This window comes from Phaethon lepturus, unplaced genomic scaffold (genome assembly GCF_000687285.1).
Source record: "Phaethon lepturus isolate BGI_N335 unplaced genomic scaffold, ASM68728v1 scaffold7041, whole genome shotgun sequence".
Lineage (NCBI taxonomy): Eukaryota > Metazoa > Chordata > Aves > Phaethontiformes > Phaethontidae > Phaethon > Phaethon lepturus.
This window is the reverse complement of record NW_010516922.1, coordinates 62,053-82,107: the sequence shown is the minus strand read 5'-3', so window position 1 is coordinate 82,107 and position 20,055 is coordinate 62,053. Positions and strand designations below refer to the sequence as shown.

The window sequence follows — 20,055 nt, the reverse complement described above, 5'->3', positions numbered from 1 at the left end:
GATGTGAATGGAAAGCTAAGGGAGAGACAGATGTTCATTCAAACACTATATAAACCTTTCTGGTACTCCGTTATGTCTTATATTCAGGTTGGCTTCCAAATGTAACTTAAATGCTAATTCCCCAAGATTTGTATTTGCATAGTCAGTTTGGTATCTCCACACTACACACAGTAGGACATGGAATTTCTGTTGGAAATTGATTTTGGAAAGAGCTACTACTTTATCAGCACTCAGAGGAGTTTGCATACTGACTAGGAAGAAGGTGCTATGATAAATATCAGAAAGGAAAAGTTCTTTATTAAACTCTCATGAAATATTCACTCTCAAGAGAGAGGAATAATTCTAGAAATTTATCTGCCTTTTTTCCAAGGCATTTTTTCCAATCTTCAGTTCAGTAACTTGTTCCAATTTTGGTAAAGTGTTGCCAAAATATGTCACTTAAAGAATTCATTTCAGAATGCATGCTGCTGTTTCAGTACCTCGTGATACATCTCCAGAGTACATAATTTCAGTACATGCACTTTTTTTAGTAATGAAAAACGGTATCTATCACAGATATTCACCATTTAAATTTCAAACCCAACAGCTCTTCTGTTTTCTTGTAATTATGAAGAAGCAAACCACATATCTTGTTTGTCCCTTTGGTGTAAATAAATCATAGTGTATAAGTAGTTACAATGGTATAAATGTAAAGATACTGATACAGCTTTCTCTCATCCGAAAAGAAAAATGAGCTACATCAGTGTGAGACACTGTTACACACCAGTTGCACCCAGTATAAGGAATGTACTAGTGTTATTATTCTCGTAACACAAAAGCACAACCCTTAGTGCAAATTTTATGACAAACGAATTTTGTATAGGTCAGCCTTTATCTGCAAAGCCCATATGGTTACCAATCTGTTTAGTGCAAAACGAGACTTACTAATATCAGGTAAAGAAGTAAATATGTATTTCCTGGATGATATTTTATACTTGCACTGGAGTTTTGTAGGTGAAGAACTAGGCAGTACAGAGAAGGCATATACAATGACAGAAATCTGGGTTCAGCGTCTTTCATCACATTTTTTGAAACAATTGCAGGATACAGAGTGGATCCAGAAAAAGACCTCAAGGGGACGTTGACAACTTCACTGCTTCATCTGTAACCTTGATTTGGTGGTGGAAACTCAGTCTACTCTCAGAAGCTGTATGTTAAAGGCAGTGACAAGGAATTTACGTAAGTGTTGTTTATATTATAAGCAAAATATCTGAAGCACAAGGTAATTGAGGTGCAACTCTCCCAGCCTGCAAATCATGTCATTCTTCCTCATCGTAAACTGCACAACTGTTGTCCTATTTCCTGTATTGGTGGGAATCGGAATGTGCTAATTCAGTTATTTCCTTTTTGTCTTTACAAATAAAGTGCAGGTCAGGTCAGTCACAAGATTGGTTCTGTGCCATTCCAGTCAATAACAGCTCCTTGCCACCTAGAAATGAAAGCAATCATTTTACTCCATCAGTTAATCAAGTCATGGGAAAGGTAACCCAACACTCCTCAACCACCCAAAGAACCTTAGAGAGACTAGGATGGACTCATTTGGGGTAACTAACCACATCTTCTCAAAGGGAAAGGAACAAAGTGAGGTACTTGTGCCTCCTAAGTTCATGTGCCAAAGTTTAGAGGTCAATCTCCTTACCCTTCCTCCAGTCGCTTCTAGGCAAGAGTCCTCAGCAGCAGCTGACTCAGAACAAGTACCTTTGTGTTGCAAAGACTGTAGGGAATCCCCAAGAACCTGATCTAGTTGAAGATGTCCCTGCTCACTGCAGGGGGGTTGGACTAGATGACCTTAAAAGGTCCCTTCCAACCCAAACTATTCCATGATTCTATGGGTACAAGAATTAACCCTATATAACCAGAATGCTCGGTCTCAGCTGTTACAAGGACATTTGCACACTCTCATACAGGGAGGCCTCTGATTAGGAGCTCTGTGACTCTCAGATCCTAAGAACCAGATCATTGCATTTAGCAGTTATCTTTGTTCCTGGCCCTGGTTCCTCTGAAGTATCCAATGGCTCACTTTAATGGCAATGTTTTGCTTTTCTTGTGCAGAGGTTTTGTTTTTTCTCTGCCTTCACTCTTTCTTCAGAATAACACTAGACATGTATACTAAGAACAATGTTTCTGAATGAGTCCGTATGCATGTGCACAAACACCTCCCATGTTTTTAACTCTCGTCTCTGTATTGGCTGCTACTGCTCAGCTGCCCACTCCAGGAGTGTGACCAACTCTGAATGCAAAGAAGGTATCGATCCTGCATTTGTCACCAGACGTGTCTTCAAATCACGGCAGAAGACAAAGATCTGAACCAAGACTCGGTGAAATCAGGATGATGCTCTCCAGTGACCTCACTGGGTTGAGGTGAGTCATCTTACTGTACAGCCAGAGTCATTCACTGCATGAATTGCACCCTTGTCTGTGGCATTCCTCACATTTGCAAGGTCATGGTCCAGATCTTCTAAGAAATAAACTATTGCATTCCCAGTGTCAAGTATTTATATCTGTTTTGAAAATCTGTCTCAGAGTGCATGTGCACAGTAGTTAAGACATTGACGAAGGGCTGGAGACAACAATGAGTTGCCAGAGTGCCACATTCTTTCTGTCACCGAGGAAAGGATGTGTCAGCAAGGGTATGGCAGCTCAGTCCTTTTGCTGAGCAAGTCAATTAAGTGTAAAACAAAACCAAAAGCTCAATTCACGCAGTATTCAGTGCAAAGACTAAAGGGAAGTGACCATATGAGGGCTGTTGTGAATTTTTTCCTTCTTTTTTTTATTTTGTTGAGAAAATAAAAATTAAAAACTTGCAGAAAGGCTGTCCTCATACCAGGACTTAGTAGGAATACACAACAGTGATGCCTCACATCTTAAGCTAAAAGCAGAATATGTTCTAGCTGGTAATATTCTTCCTAGTCTGGCATTCACCGGTGGGGAGAGCTGTCCCTGCCAGAGGTTCAGAATATCACCCCCAGAACAACCAAATGCAAGTGAGAAGCATAATTGCTACCTTCTGTCTCCATTGGATTTTTCAGGTAATGCCATCAAATCATCCTTTACCCTTGTGTACAATCTTCCCAAGGCACCACCTTCTACCTCATCAGGGTAATTAAAGCTTTGAGAGGGCTCCACTGAGACCCCACAGAGGCCAAAAGACACTGAATGAAATCTGCTCTGAGACTACACTGTTCTCTGTGAAAATACACATCATGTGCTGACACCATTTTTGCAGTTATGGCTTAAGATGTTGCTAATCACTATGCAGTGAGGAACTGCCTTTTTCACAAAAAGCTTTTAAGAAAGAGCTTAAACAGAAAATGAAATTTTGAAGCAGGACTCAAGGTAACTTTCATAACAACCCTTATCTCCTGTGTTTATTTTCAAACCATTTTTGCTGAGCTGTTTGTAGATTGAAAAACAGTCTTTGGCTGTTTGCTCCTATGGAGACGGATTCAAAACTTTTTTCACCAATTGCATCTGCACAAGAAAAGGTGTCAGATAGGGAGGAACCTCACTGACAGGTGCTGAACAAGTATCTTTCTTTACAAAATTGTCCAGACATTGCAGCGTGATCATTTCCCCAAACTATCCTGCCACAATGTAATTCAAATGCAACCCAGATTCTACCTGCTGATTCAATTATAAATTATCAGATTAGCAACGTGAAAACTACATTTGACTCATCTGGTTCAACTACAACCTCACCCATGGGTCATGGATTTAACGGGAACCCAAGCGGAACTGGTTCAGGCCCTGAACAATGCTCAGTCTGGAATAACATTCAGAAAGTATCTCCTGTACTAATCATTTGGTATTGTTTTAGAGCATACCAATAATTCAGGATGAAATGCCCATGCTCTCTTCTTATCCACTAAATTTCCACTGGATGTCTCACTTCAAACAGATGAACTAATGTATCATACATCCCCACTATCAGAGAGGAAAGCTGATACTGGAGGGTTAACAAAATATACCACTGGATTCAGATTATAATATTAGACCAAAGTTTTCTTCCCCTCAGGCAGAGCTAACAGATGTTATTTCCACCAGTGCAGAGAGACGCCAAGGATCATGACTGTGATATAAGAGTATTCTTCAGGGAAGAATGGGATAAGACGTCTGCACGGCATCTCCCAAACAACCCAGGGATGCACATTCCAGACATCTCTTGGTCAGAATTTGACTGCTTCTACAGATGTCTAGAGCTGAAAGCCACAATAAAAGCGCAGGTACTTGTACTGACTCTTTGGCTGGGAGTCTGCACGTTACAATGATACCTTTGGGTGACTAGTCGGTCTAGTCACGTGAGTGCTACCTGCTCTAAACTCAAATCTCATTCTTCTGACATTTTATAGAATAGGGACTAAAAACATGAGCCTCCTCATCCTGCAGAAGCAAAACAACCCTTCTCCTCTGATAATAATAATAACAAAAAAAAACTAAATACAGAAACAGTCTGTTACATATGCAGTTTTCCCTCTGGGATAGGATAAGAGAACAAACAGCAGACAGATGTTAGGCATATAACTCAGTGCATTACAGGATGATGGTGTTCAGATATTGGGGTACATTTGACCCGTCTGTAAGGGGGGTCATTTGAGCCATCTCTAATGGTTAAGGCTTTTCACAGATTAAAACAGAACTGAGTTAACCTTCTCTGTTCTGATTGTTCAGACTGTGAAATTCTCCACACTGCCTGAGAAATTATCCTGCATTTTTTTATGAGAAAGGTTTGATAAGGAGCTTCATGATGAATGCTGGGTCAAAATAAGTAACAACTCTTTGCTTGTTTGCTTACTTTACTAAAAATCAGCTTAGGAGTGTTTTCCATGGTTGTATGATGGAAAACATTTACTTTTTTACCTCCCAATTTGTTAAAATTATGGTTAGCTTGGTTTGTTTTTACTTTTCCTTGTATACTGTTTCACAGTTGGAAGAAAAAGTTCTTAAAACAAAAAGGAAAAATATAACATGAAAAACCTTTATCAGTAAGGCCATGCTTAAATAAATAGGCTCAGAGAAAATGGAGAATACTGGAAACAAGAAGCCAGACTGATCAGGGTAAATCAGACAGTCCTGAGAATGGTACCAACAAAATAAATTGACACTGGAATTTGTTGGCAATTTACTTCTCCAGTAGATTAAAGCAGGGAATTTAAAACAAACAAACATCACCATTACAAAAACTGTTTAACTTTGATACAAGGCCAGGAATGGAAGATCTTCTAAGAGCAACTTTAAGTAGCTGCACGCATTATTCACCCTCACTGGGTGGGTTTCTGAGGCTATGTATTATTTATTTTAGTTTGTAGTCATGCTAATGTGTCACTAGGACAGAGGAATTGGTACAATCTATATGTGCAGGGAGCCTGGACTAATGTCACTGCTGTCATGTTACAAGGCATCTCTTCTACTTTTCTGGAACTTTATAATGGCAACCCTGCGTGAACACGCTGTTTGGCAGTCATTGTCATTTTTTTTTTTTTTTGGTGTTTTCTTACAGGACAAATTGTGGCAAGGAAAGGAGGCCAATTACAAGAGAAATCTGAAGCTGCTTGGCTTGCTGATTTAATACATGTTACGGTCTTTGACAATGAGGCTTTTACTTCTTGCTCCAAAGATATGCAGATAGCAGCTTTCAAAGTCATGCTGCTGGAGTTGATATAAGGCTGATTTTTCTACCCAGTTAAATTTCTCTATTTTTCTTCTTTCGTGTCTCACTAAACTGAAAATGTTCTTGTTAATTTTAATATGACTTGTATAAATTACTTAGAAGTCCATCATTTAATATCATATAGACCTTAAAATGGCCATGAAAATCCTAACATGACAGGAACTAGCCTTACATTTAAGGAGAGAATATGACCTAAGAACTGTCAAGAATGACTTCACAAAACACCATGTTTTGTGACCTTGAGAAACTCTGTGCTGCCCATAGACACATGGAAAGCTTGAGAAAACTGAGGCTGTTGAGCACAGGGCTTCATGCATCAAGAATGGTACCCAAGTCCCCCAGTGCAATTATATTTTTCAGAAAAGACTGATGAAGATTGAAAAAATTTTCTCCTTTTCTCATTATACTTCTACTATACGAATCAATCGCTTCTGGGAATCTAAATGTACATCTATTGAAATCAAGTTGTGCTCTCAAACTGAACTTGTCTCAGTCAGTTCTTGGTGATGTAATGAAGGCTCCTCTAAGAATGAAGTGGACATCTTAGTCAGCTTGATGTTAAATACAATAACAGACAATTAAATGTGTAATACTTAATATCACAACCTGGCCTATTTAGATCCTTTCTGGTTTTTAAGCAGTAATTTTGCAAGATTACTTGCTGTAATATTTTTTACCACATTCCAGCCTTACATATATTATTTATATCAGGAACTCAATTTATCTGTATGAAAAACTGTAGTTTCACTTACTTTGTCCTAATACAGTGCTCAAGTGGAGGAGTAAGATCATTTTCTTTATCTTCAGTGCACATCTGAGTTGTGTCTGCAGAGACATATCAGACATGATTAGTGGCTGGAGTATATTTTATTCATACAGAATACCGCAGTAGCTTCTAGGAACCCCACCCGTAGAAGTGACAGACTGCCACTCACACTGCAAATCCCCTAGCCCACAACAGGCACGTACCCACTTCGGATTGAAACACCTTGGAAGATGAGCACTTGAATACCATCTCATGCCCTCGTTCACACCATCTGAACAGAGTGGCTCCAAACAGGGCCTGGAATGCTCGGAGTAGATAGCACGACTACAGCTCTTTGCAAATAGCATGGGCTTTACAGCTGACCTTAGAGTGGACAGTCTGGCAGTCGCTGCTTTGCCATCTCTTAAATGCTTTTAGCTCATAGTCTACTGTTCATGTGATGGCAAGCTAAAAGCTGAAAAGGGGTGACAACGCAAACTTGCTCTTGCAAATGATCCCCAGATTGTGCCCAGTATTAGTTGTTCTGGGCCAGAAACTTGCCCAAATTGTGCTGACTACTTAACGGTAAGGATGATTGTGGGACAGTGTTCATACTCATGCTCTGACTCAGGTTAGTTTACTAACATGGAGATGATTTCAAGGAAAAACATGGATTAGAAGGAAAAACATGGATTAGAAGGTGAAAGAATGTCCTGGAGGGCCATCATGAGGTTTTTATTTTGCAATTGATGTTGCAATTACTAAGAAACCCATTTTTGATACTCAAACACTAAGGACAGTGGTAGTCCTACACTTGAATAGGAAACCCCAAGTCCAGTCCAAACTGGGATAAGAATTTTTCACCCTGGAAGAGAAGATTATCCCTTGACTGTTGAGAAGGTAATGCACAGACAGGAGAAGACGATGTTGTGCTGGATATGAGAGCTATCACAGGCTGTGAGCATTGCCTCGGGGAGGAAAGGCAATTGCGCTGTTCTGGAGAAAACAGAGAGGTCAGTGTCTCAGACACTGGATCTGTCAACAGTGAAAGTAGTCGCTGAACTTCCCAGGGAGAAAACATCCTGCGACCAGCTTGGATGTCAGTCTGCTCAGCTGTTTCCTGTTTTGGAGTAAAACATTTTAAACTGCAGCAGAGTAGGGTTTTTTCTTTTTCTTCTTTTCTGTCTGTCATCCAGCCAACGGGTAGGTTGCAAGCAACAAATGATGCCAAGACAGGGTGTAGGATATGAGTCTGCTTCAGTGACACTGATGTAGACAGGATGGGAGGCAATTGCCCTTACATTCACAGCTGCCAGTCTCAGATATATCTGTCTTCCTCATGTCATCAAGAGAACCTGGCTCTCCCTGGCTTGTTGATCTTGTCGGTATAAATACATGCAGAAAATTCTGAATAACTGTAAGGGCTGGAGTAGTAGGAAATGAACAATATTTAAAAGTACATAAAGTACTGGTAGTTTTCTCCTAGATCCTCAGGAACCTAGACATATACAGGAATCTTTTAAGCTTCAAAGGACCTCTTTTATCCTAATATTGAAGGGTTTATAATGGTTCAGGTTTATAATGGTTCATTAGAGGTCTCCAATAGTATTTGGACCCCTCTAGGAATTCCTGATACTGATGTTCTGGATCTTCTCATAGTGAGAAGCAACAGCCACCGTCTTGACCATAGTACTGGTAGCAGGATATGGCATGGCTGCCTTTCCCAGTCATTGACAACTTGCTGAATTTCATAATTTTTAGACTTGAGTTCCTCCAACCAGGAGGTCTGAATGGAAGTTTTTCATACAAAGGAATAGGAAAAACAGTATCACTAAAGGTGTATCTTAGAGTGGCAGGCAAGGATCATTTAGCTAAGTTAATTAACCAACAAACTGTGTTAAAATGTTTCATACAACTCATTTGGAGCAAGCAATATTGAAGTTACACTCTTCCATCTTGGAGCCACCAACAGAAAGAAGGACATGAATATGATCTCTTACGTCTTCACTTATATTCTAAGCTAAGGGTAATGAGAAACTGAGTGCCAGAACAATTACAGACAAACCTGCTATTCAGGAGATATGATAAGCATGGGTTCAGAAGAATGGAATCCAAACAGACAATCACTGAGAGAATAAACCCTGCTCATAATTTAAACGGCAACGTTAGGAAGTGATGTTTTATTACTTACCTTTCCAGAAGACTTTTGCACATTGGAACAATCTCATCTTAAACTGTGTGAAAAAACTCTTCTGAAAGTGTCATAACCAATACACCAGCCTTCCCTAGAAGCTGCCTCCGGTATCTGAACCTCTGCTAATTTCACTGCTTGTGCTACCTCCTGTGGGATCTGCAAAGGGGCTCAGGATGGTGTCTATGACTCTGGAAGAATCTTCCAAGAAATTCAGTTACATTCTTCTTAGCGATTACTCAGCTGCTTTTTGAAAACACCTCTAAAAGGATACTGAGTTGAAGGTATGCACCAATGAGATATAAGAATGATTTATTAAAACAGACCGTACAAGAATTCCCTATATTTTTACTTGGAGACAACATATTGTAAATGTTAACATAGATAGGTGTTAACTGTATATATTAGAAAGGAGGATCAGTATCTCTCTGAGCAGTACAACACACACAACTCAACTCATACAAGTGCTCTCTGTGACATATCACAAAAATCCCAGAATGTCCACGTGGGCCCTAAACAGCTGGCAAAAAAAATAGATGAGCAAAATGCAGAGAGTTTTTAATTTAGATACACTGGTTTGTTTTCCTTCTCTGGCTATCAGAAATTCCTACCCCAATGAAAAGGACTGAAGAACCTTCATCTCTTTAGGATAGTATGTTGAACTCACTAGCAGGCATTGCCTGCTTTTAGGAAAGAACTTTGTGTTTCTTGTCTACATTTTGGCAAACGGTTATGAGTATGAGAAGCAGGGCAAATTCTCAATATAAAGTCGCAACTGCTATTACCCCCAAAATGTAATTCTGCTCTTTCTGGAATTTTTGCCTTTCTTGCCCACTGTAAGTTATTCAAGATTTCCTGAAACGTGATCTTGATTTTAATCGTCCTAATTATAATCAAGATTCCCATTTCAAGGAATTCACCTTCTTGCTAGTGAAAAGCAAACAACTTTGCTAACCAGCACTGCTGAGATGTGGCTGTGCAGCACCCAGGACCTCATTACTGTATCTCTAAGTAACACTGGCTAACCATCATAGCTGGTTGATATTTCTACAACGGAAATACCAGTAATACTTAGTATTCTGTTATTTCCATCTGGTACTGCATGCATGGTTTGGATGTATGATCAATGCTACCTTTTGGATGTAAAGTAATTTCAGTTTTTCTCCAGGCCTAACAAAGGATTACTGTACAGCCAGAACTAAAAAAGCATTCCCCTGGAATGATGAAATTATTTGCATTTTATAGCCTTTTGCAGAATTTCACAGATTAACAAAAGATTTACGAGGACACATCCCTGGAAGAGGCTATAGCCACAACAAAAAGATATCCACCTCCCAATGCATGTTTAGCCTTTGAGGAGAAATACCCAGATATGCCATGACAGGTTGAACAGTAAAGAGAAAAAATTATACACACTCTGAGCACTTTCTCATCCAGGGATCTCAGAGCGCTTCGTAGCTCTGGACTTTGGAAACATTGATGATTTATCGATCTTCTCTGTCAAAAGAAGATAAGGACACCTATTTTGGACCCTATGTTACATGCTGCAACACAACAGAAAAAATGTGTCGCGATCTCTCTAGTCCTGTGCTGAACTCTATCATCTGTGTCACTTACAAAGAATCTTTTATCTGGGACAGACCATGTGGGAACCAACTGGCAAGTATAGTCCTGTAAAGGCTATGCATTTTTTGGAGATAATATATAATGTGATCACTACAATAGAATGACAGGGGTTTTAGTTAAAATAAGAGGATAAATAACAGGCAGAAAGATGATTGAGTTCACTACCGAATCCTGTGAGATGCTAAAGCCCCCAGCACTCCCACCATACAAACAGCTTTGCCACAAGGACTCAATTAGAAATTAGAACTTACAACACCCGTGTATATAACATCCTGTCCAAGAATCAGAATGTAGGTACAAACAAAGAATACAGACAGCTTATTTTTAAAGAGTGGACTACAATAGAGTGGCTCCTTAAGATTGAGAAGGAATTTGATTAGATTTTATAAATATATTGAAGGAAAGAAAACAAAGGTTAAGTAGGATATTATTAGCAAATAGGAATTCAGTGGTCAAGAATGTCTTAACATGGCGATAAGTAGGAGCTTTCTAAGCATCAGAATACTTCTTGTCCAAATGCCTTCCAGTTGGAGAAATACGTAATTACTGTAAAAGCAGCTGCATAATTTGGCATGGTTTCATGAAAGAATGTGTGTAACAAGTTGGAAGATAGAAGATCTTGTGTTTCCAGGTATGCTTGCAAGCAGGTGAGAGACTAGACATTGATAACAGATTGCTGCCATAAAGTAGCTGGTTTTGGAGGCAAGGATTTCATGCTTCCTCACCCTCTCTGCTCATTTTACTACAAGCATGTAGTGTTGAGGAACAGGAGACTTGCACTTTCTGCCTGTAGAAATTATGTGAGAAGGTGTGAAGGAGAATGGCAGTAGTTAAATACGGTTTATAGTCCTTCAAGCATGAATAGGCCAGATCACAATCTGTTCCTTGGAAATCAGTGTCACTGAAAAATTTCCGAGTCTCTATAAAGTAGCACATGCTCACTTTTAACCCTTTCAAGAACTTATCCTCAAAATTTCCTTGTGAAATCTATTTCCAATTAATCATCAAAACTAATTATTGAAATTAAGAAACAGGCACACAAATAATCTTTAATGCCTGAGACCATCATCGTTTGTATCATTGGATTCTTCTTTCTGATGTGATGCTGTTGCCACCAGCAGAGATGAAATGCAGAGTTACTGAGTTATACATACCAACTGTTAACCGTATTTCTTCCTCCTGGTTGGCCAAGCCATCATAATAATATAGATCAAATCTCCGCTCTGTTTTGCAGTCACCTAGTAAATCCTTTTCCAAACAAAAAAGCACACTGAAGTGGCTTTCACTGCACACCAGCCAAATTGGGTATCTAGGGGTCTTCAGGTAACAACCAACCTAAAAGAAAGATACAAAACATTAGAACATCACGGGAGGCAGGGAGGGAAACAATTCATTGTGGAAAACATGAGATGTATAAGATCATTTACTTATTATAGTTTACAAACATTAATGAAGGCTCATTATACACTGGTGATGAAGCAGACCAGGATAGCTCTGGTAAATCATGGAACATATAAAGCAAGTATCTGGCCTTGAGTTATAGGCAGGTAATGAAATCCCGCTGTAGTATCCTTACAGCAAAAAGTACATATCCCAACATGTGTTGATGATCACAACAAAAAGGAATCCTGCCCACTGCAATAGCTATAAAACCGCAGTGTGTTTAGGTCAAGAATACTACATGAGATCAATGGGAGACCGTGCTCTTATGCAACAGTACCTGGAAGCCAGGCAAGAGACTTCATAGGATCTCAGATGACATGGGACACCCCTGTGTGGTTAACTAAACTGAGCCCAAGTATCTTTTCTTAGATTAAGAATATAGTACTTTCCCTTCATTTTAGCATCTTGTTCTAGCTTCACAGTACAGATATGTAAAATATTTTCAGCTACTAAAAGAAAGCAATAACAGAAGCAAAATTGATTCATTATTCTTAAAAATGAAATATTCTTAGCTGAAAAAAACAATGATTTCTTTAACAGATGCCTTTTCTAAGCCTTTGTCCTCCTCTTGAAAGTTTGAAAGTATACTTATTTATAAATATCCTAAATATTCTGTATGAAATTGCATATAAATTATTCTCATACTCAAAATGCTTTAAACTACAATACTCAAGAACTTTAAACTAGAATTGATGGAGGAAGGGGATACCAACAGGATTGCATTTGGTAAGCCACGAGCTGGCATGGCATCACCTGAGGGTGGCAATACTAATGCAAATGTTTACGTCGCTCCTGGGAGCACAGAGGGCACAGGAGTGTATCTGAAGTGCTTGTACACCAACACACACAGTATGAGAAACAAACAGGATGAACTGGAAGCGTCGGTCAGCTCCCAGAGCTATGATATCATTGATATTAGTGAGACTTGGTGGAACGAGTCCCATGATGGGACTTCTGGGATGGAGGCTACAGGCTGTTCAGGAGGGATAGGCAGGGCAGGCGAGGTGGAGTTGTTGCACGTAAGGGAGAGGTTTGATTGCAGAGCCCTTATAGTTAGTGATGATGTGGTGGAGAGCCTCTGGGTAAGGATTAGGGGGATGGAAAACAAAGGAGATGTTGTAGTGGGTATCTACTTCTCATCACCTAGCCAGGATGTAAGCACTGATGAGTAATTCTATAGGCAATCAGGAGAAATTTCTGGAATGGTAGCCCTTGTCCTTATGGAAGATTTCAACTTCCCAGACATTAACTGGGAATATCATACTGCTGTGACAAGCAGGTCTTGGAAATTTTTGAGGTTTGTAGGAGATAACCGCTTGTCACAGGTACTCAGTGAGCCAACTAGGAAAGATGCCCCCCTAGGCTTGATGTCTGTGAATACAGAAGGACTTATGGGGTATGGGATGGTATGTGGCTGTCATGGCCACAGTGATCATGAAATGGTTGAGTTTAAAACTTTCAGTGTAATGAGAGAAAAGGACAGCAGAATTGCTACCCTGGACTTCAGGAGAGAAAACTTTAAGCTCTTCAGCTATTTAGCAGAATATCCTGGGAATCTGCTTTTGAGGGCTTACGGGTCCATGAGTGCTGGTCAGTCTTTAAGAACCACCTTTTAGAAAAACAGGAGCAGGCAATTCTACTGTGTCGTGAGCCAAACAACAGGCACAGAAGACCAGCTTGGCTGAACAGGGAACTCCTCGTGGAGTTCAAGAGGAAAAAGGAACTGTATGATCTCTGGAAGAAAGGTCAGGTTTTGCAGGAAGACTACAGAGCTGTGGTTCATTTATGTAGGGAGAAAGCACGAAAGGCCGAAGCTCAATTAGAGTTGAAACTGGCCAGAGATGTTTCAAATAACAAGAAGGGTTTTTTTAAGTATGTTAACAGCAAGAGGAAATCTAAAAAAAACATTGGACCGATACCTGTTGAAGATGGTCATCTGATTAATAGGGATGAAGAAAAAGCAGAGGAATTCAATGCATTTTTTTGCCTCAGTCTCTAATAATGCTGACAGACCTTGGGCTGCCTGGTACCCTGAGTCAGAGGACCACAAGTGTGGGAACAGTGACTTTCCGTTTGTGGACACTGAAATTGTAAGGGATCAGCAGTATCAGCTGAATGTCCACAAGTCCATGGGGCCTGATGGGATTCATCCCAGAGTTATGAAGGACCTAGTGGATGTTATGGCAGGACACCTCTCAATCACGCACCAGAGGTTTTGGGAGTCTGGAGACGTCCCTGGTGACTGGAAGCTAGCCAATGATCTACAAAGAGGGCATGACGGAAGACCCAGGGAACTACAGAGCTGTCAGTCTAACCTCAGTTCCTGGAAAAATTATGGAGAAGATTATACTGGGTGCTATTGAAAGGCACTTAAAGAATAATGCAATCATCAGGCACAGTCAACAAGTCCTGTTTAACTAATTCGATATCCTTCTATGATAAGGTCACCCAGCTAGTGGATCAAGGGAATATGGTGGATGTAGTTTTTCTGGATTTTAGTAAGGCTTTTGATACTGTCCCTTACAGCATCCTTCTGGAAAAGTTGTCCAACTGTGGGATGAGTGGGTTTACGGTGCACTGGGTGCAGAACTGGCTGAAGGGCAGAGCTCAAAGGGTTGTAGTGAATGGGGCTACATCTGGCTGGCAACTGGTCACCAGTGGTGTTCCTCATGGTTCAATTCTAGGGCCAGTTCTGTTCAATATACTTACTAATGATCTGCGTGCAGGAGTTGAATGCACCATTAGCAAGTTTGCTGATGATACCAAACTGGGAGGTGCTTGTTGACTCTGTTGAGGGACAGAAGGCCTGGCAGAGGGATCTAGATAGATTGGAGCATTGGGCTATGATTAACGGGATGAAATCTAACAAGTTGAAATGCTGAATTCTGCACCTAGGATGGAGTAATGCTGGGCACAAGTATGAACTGGGAGAGGAGTGGCTGGACCGCAGCCCTGAAGAAAGGGATCTGGGGGTGCTGGTCAGCAGCAGGCTCAACATGAGCCAGCAGTGTGCCCCGGCAGCCAAAAAAGCAAACCACATCCTGAGGTACATCCCACACAGTATAACCAGCCGGTCAAAAGAGGTGATTATGCCTGTATAATGTATTCGGCATTGGTGTGACTGGAGAATTGGAGTACGATGTGCACTTCTGGGACGCACGGTTTAAGAAGGATGTGAAGGTCTTTGAAGTCCAGAGTAAGGCAACAAAGCTGGTGAAAGGACCGGAAGGAATGTCCTATCAGGAGTGGCTGAGGACTCTGGTCTTGTCTAGTTTGGAGAAAAGGAGGTTGAGAGGTGACCTCATTGCTCTCTGCAGCTTCCTAAGGAGGGGACGTGGAGAGGGAGGTGCTGATCTCTTCTCCCTGGAGTCCAGGGATAGGACACGTGGGAATGGTTCAAAGCTGCACCAGGAGAGGTTTAGATGGGACATTAGGAAGCATTTTCTTACTGAGAGGATGGTCAAACACTGGAACGGGCTTCCCAGAGAGGTGGTCGACGCTCTAAATCTGTCAGTGTTTAAGAAGCATTTTGACAATGCCTTTAACAATATCATTTAACTTTTGGTCAGCCCTGAATTGGTCAGACAGTTGGACTAGATGATCATTGCAGGTCCTTTCCAACTGAAATAGTCTATTTTATTCTAGTCTACTTATTTGAAGCATTGTTCTTAAATCTACCAGCTATTTAAAATTTGGGCTACTACAGCAATTATTTGGATTTGTAAGTAATTGCTTTTATCTATATATGTACCCATTTATCAGTTTAATCAGGTTTTTTTGCTGCTTCACCCCACAGTCTTTAAGGTTCAAGTCCAGCAAAGGATTGAGGCTAGTTTTATGTCTATTTAGGCTTATATCTATTACTTCTCATGGAACTTATGTTTTAAGGCAGACATATATATGCTTCAATACCAGGGGGAGTGTATCTATGGTTTTGAAATGTAATACATGCTGATACAAAGAGTCTTGGAAGTTTCCTACATCCCCTGAGGTCAGTTAATCTCTTATACTTTCTTCTCCTCACACTAGTGTGTTCTGAGACAGATACCATCTTCTTACTGCGTGCTGCTGCTTTAAAGCTGCAGCATCAGTTAATGATATTAGACCCTTCAGTAGTAACTTCTCAGTAGTTCTGAGAGTAAAAATGGTGATTAGATTGCTTAATGTAGCAAAGAAACCTTGTTTCTTCCACCTAGGATTTTAATATTCAGCTACAACAGATATTTATTGTTAGCTATATTCCTGTCATTGAAAGCTGTTTTCTAAGTTCAGAATAATACTGTTTTGTCCCCCATTGAATTGTTGGGTTTTGTATCTTTAATAAATCGCTCAGGGAAACTAAAAAACAAAATAAAACTTTTTGCTTTTGGTGGAATGTTTCTGACTGCAGCTCTGCTTATTATTCTTATAGTAGACAGAATCACTACTGTGCAGGACGCTGGGTATAACCATATTTATTTTATTCCCAGTTCTATGTATCCTTTGCTAAACAGATATTGCCCTGCTGGTAGCTACCAATCTGCAAAACAAGGAATGGCAGGCAAGTGTGCAAATAGACATGCACAGAAATGTAAGATCAGTTTCTGTCTCTGTAATGCAGACACATGGACCAAAGGAACTTTGCTAGTTTAGAGTTTTGGGGAGTTTTGAAGACGTTTGCATAGTAATATGGTTAAGTGATATAATCTACAGAAATCATGTCTGCCTATTTCTACCTTTACCTTTGCCACTATGGGATCTAAATCATGCTTCAGCATATGCAGTGGGTGCTAGTGGAAACTGGAGGGCTTTTAACAGAAAAATTCTCCTACATGTTTTCTAGATAAAGATTCATGGATACAGCTTCCACAGTACAGCCCTCAGTTCCTCACCTTCGGCACACAGGTGCAAATGTAATCTAATATACTGCTAAAGGGCAGAAGCCAACATATATGCTGTTGTAATTAAAAAACTAAACAGCATCTTATGTGATAAGCAGTGTGTGAGGTTTTCATTATTGAGATTTAGAATTTATATCTGAAGTACTACATGCGTACAAAATCAATTATCTGATGTTAGATAACAAGTCTCTAGCTAATTAAGTAACTGTTCCCCGACTCATTACTTCGCTAATATCTACTTAAAACAGCCTTTTATACAACAGTTTTGCTTTTTATGTAAATTCTTGGCTTAAAAGCAAAGAAATTTTTTACAAGCTTACAAAAATACTCATAACAGGAGTTACCAAAAAGGGAAATATGCAGATGCAACAAAAGATGGCAAATTAGAGGGATATGGATGAGAAGATTCAGTCTCACAAACATGTGTATTTCAATATGCAGATAAATCAAAACCAAAAAGGAACTGCCAGTCTTTTCCTAAAAATGTGTTCTTCCTACATATGCCTGCTAAAGTAACTTCCAAGCTTCATCAAACAGCATTTGACAAAACAAGATCAGAGAGATACAGAACTGTTTCAAAGCACACATCCACTCCAGTTCTTACTCACATGAACAGTCCTATTGAAGTCAGGACAAATTGTTCAGATGAGAAAGGTCTGGAGGAACATTTTCCAAATATGTACACTTTTCAATTACAATGCTTGCAGAAGAAGGCAAGGGCATGAACTTTAAGACAATAAGGAGAGTATAAAAACATTGCAGGTCAAATCCTCATCTCCCATAAAAAGGGAGATGTCTTAATTTTAGTTACATCAATTATACTAGTTGAGGATTAGCTGCTGCCTTTAACATTAAGTTGCATTCTAGCTGTTGGCTGGTCACTGCAGGTTTGCTTCTCCCCAAAACCACTGGCCACTCTGTCCTACTATCGTCACCTTCCAGGGGCTTCTGGTTCTCAAGATACCTCAGGTTATTCCTACATTCCAGCTTTAAGGCCAAGCAACATGGAATGGTTTTTATCGATAAGGCTAAAATTCCTTCCTCTCCTCAAACGTTACTTTGTCTAGACTTCCTATAAGGAACTTCCCTCTCCCACAGCATTCTCCAAAACATGTCCAGGTTTCTTCTACAAAATATAATTCAGAACATGCTACTGGTAATGCAAGGGCAATCGTCATTGTGAGGGTTCCTTTGCCCGCTTCTTCAAGCATCAGTTATTGAGTAGACTAAAAGTATGTCCTCATTTAACTGGTGCAGCTGGCGAGTGGTGTGTGCTTCTTCAATTGCCTGGCCAGGTTGCTTGGTGGTAGTGATCCTGGAATATAACAGGACCTTGAAGCATGATAGGGAAGAAAGAGCATGAACAACCAGCATTCCGACTCCTCAGGAAAACCTTTAGACTCCTCAGGAAACCGTTTAAACTCAGTGAGAGTGTGTGTCATCCAACAAGTGCTTACCAGAGAACGGGGGCCCTTCTTTCCAGCTGTTGTATGCTGCCCTATGAGTGTAATGCTGGCTCTGACTTCCAAAGGCAAACCAGGGATATGTGACTTGAATCTATTTTATTAAATAGTATTATTTTTCTTAAGGGTTCAACAGCTGTATTTCTACTTTGCAGAACATAAAAAAAAAAACCCTTTTTTTTTTTTTTGCTGCTTGCAGTATCCTAATGCATTAAAAAGTAATAACGCATCACTATTCAAATATTTGTTTTCAAACATGCTCATTAATCTTCTTCAGGCAAAAAAAAAGTAAGGGGGGAATGAATTAAGTGTCTTTTCAAGCTGCATGTTTTTGATTCCTATGGAAACTTCACTAACCCTAATCCTCTCCCTTACAAAACCCTTAAGAATGCTCATAAATTTCAGGGACACAATTCTCATCTTCGGAAAATGTCAACCTTTCAAAGGCAAGCACCTTCAAAGGGCTCATTTTCAACACTACGGGTGGTCTTTTTCCACATCTGACTTTAGTGTGCATTCACACAATGGTGAAATGAAATCTACAGACAAATATTTATTCCTGGAGAATTATTCCAATATATCTGCCAGAATGCAGATGCCATATGGTACTCCACCATTCAGATTTTATTTGCTCATTGAACAAGGCTATCTTTTGCCATGTATATACCAAAGGAAACAAACAAGAAATATAACCAAGATTCTGTGTTTCTTGGACTCCATTACACAATTTACCTTGAATAGAAACAAACATTAGGTTATCACTCCTATGCAGTGGCCATGATTCAAAGAAGAGGAGGAGATCCTATCAAAACCAAGGGATCACTGGGTATGTGATGTTAATGCTAATATGATGGCATTTTTCTCCAGGAGTTTTGTTATCACTTAATAGAATTTCACTTCCTTGCTTGTTGGACTTTTTTTTTTTAATTAAATTTATAATCACGTTTGTTAGCCTGAATACAACTGTTATAGATGCTTATTTTCCAAAGTAATCATACAGTGCAGTACTGAGACCCATACGATTCCACAAAGGTCTGGGTTCTGTCAAACAGAATAATTGCTAATTCTACTGAATCCAATAGGATAGACAAAAGGATAATTACACAAAACTTTCACAGTTACAGGCCACAGCCTATTGTTTGTTCTGCCAATGTTTTTTCCCTGCAATTGCAATGACCTTTACTGCATTAATATTAAACAATGTTCCAACAGTGTTAAGACTGAAGTGTCAATGGTGTAAAAACAGATATCCTTGCAACAGCCCTTGGGTTATCAAGAACACTACTGATTCAGTTCACCTACTCCACCAGCACTATTAAAACACCAGGTCAGCCACATTACTATTATCTTTGCATATAGTTAAGGGACACTGTGAGGGTAAAGTTATTGCCATTAATATGTACTTGATTTCAATCAGATTAAGAAAAATAAAGTTAATGCTCACAAGACCTGACATTCAGAGTATGCATAATTTAATGACTATGCCAAGCTAAGCAGAAATTGAAGAGTTTTTAGCCATTTATAAATTGTAGTAGAAAACACTACTGCCACGTGGGAGCCCTAGATCATTTCTCTGCAGCTTTGAATCCATTTTGTTGTAGAAAAGGAAATATTTATGATAATGAAAGGGGGGAGGGTGGGGAGGGAAACATTAATGAAGAAGAATAGAAGGGGATGTGTGTTTAATGCCAGGACTACCAAACCAAAGAAAGGCTCCTGGAAAGCATTGGCTTTTGACTAAAGTTCTCTTATGCTGCTACAACATAAAAGACAACAGGAGTTTTGGCAAGGAAAATAGATGTCAGGGTGCCAGGTAGCCTCAGGATCTTTTCTTTATCCTTGTCCCATTCTGCTGCTTTTCTGGTATGTTCCATCAAGTGAAGAAAATGTTGAAGGAGATTCAGACCCTCTCTCAGACTTCAGTACTTCTCCATTCCCTCAATAGATATGAGAGTTTATAATTCATTTCAGTAAGTTACTTCACTGCAATGACAAAGACA

General features: G+C 39.8%; 1 protein-coding gene across 1 annotated transcript in view; it reads right to left on the bottom strand.

The window, feature by feature from the left end:
- Nucleotides 1-1,419: 1,419 nt before the first annotated feature.
- The window catches only part of FAM188B (family with sequence similarity 188, member B), a gene marked incomplete at its 5' end in the record, with an annotated part of 78,670 nt that continues 60,034 nt past the window's right edge, over nt 1,420-20,055 (bottom strand). The window contains 3 exons of the mRNA XM_010296214.1: nt 1,420-1,468; nt 6,460-6,532; nt 11,424-11,604. Coding sequence (XP_010294516.1) covers nt 1,420-1,468; nt 6,460-6,532; nt 11,424-11,604 — 303 coding nt within the window. The remainder of the gene's footprint in view (nt 1,469-6,459; nt 6,533-11,423; nt 11,605-20,055) is intronic.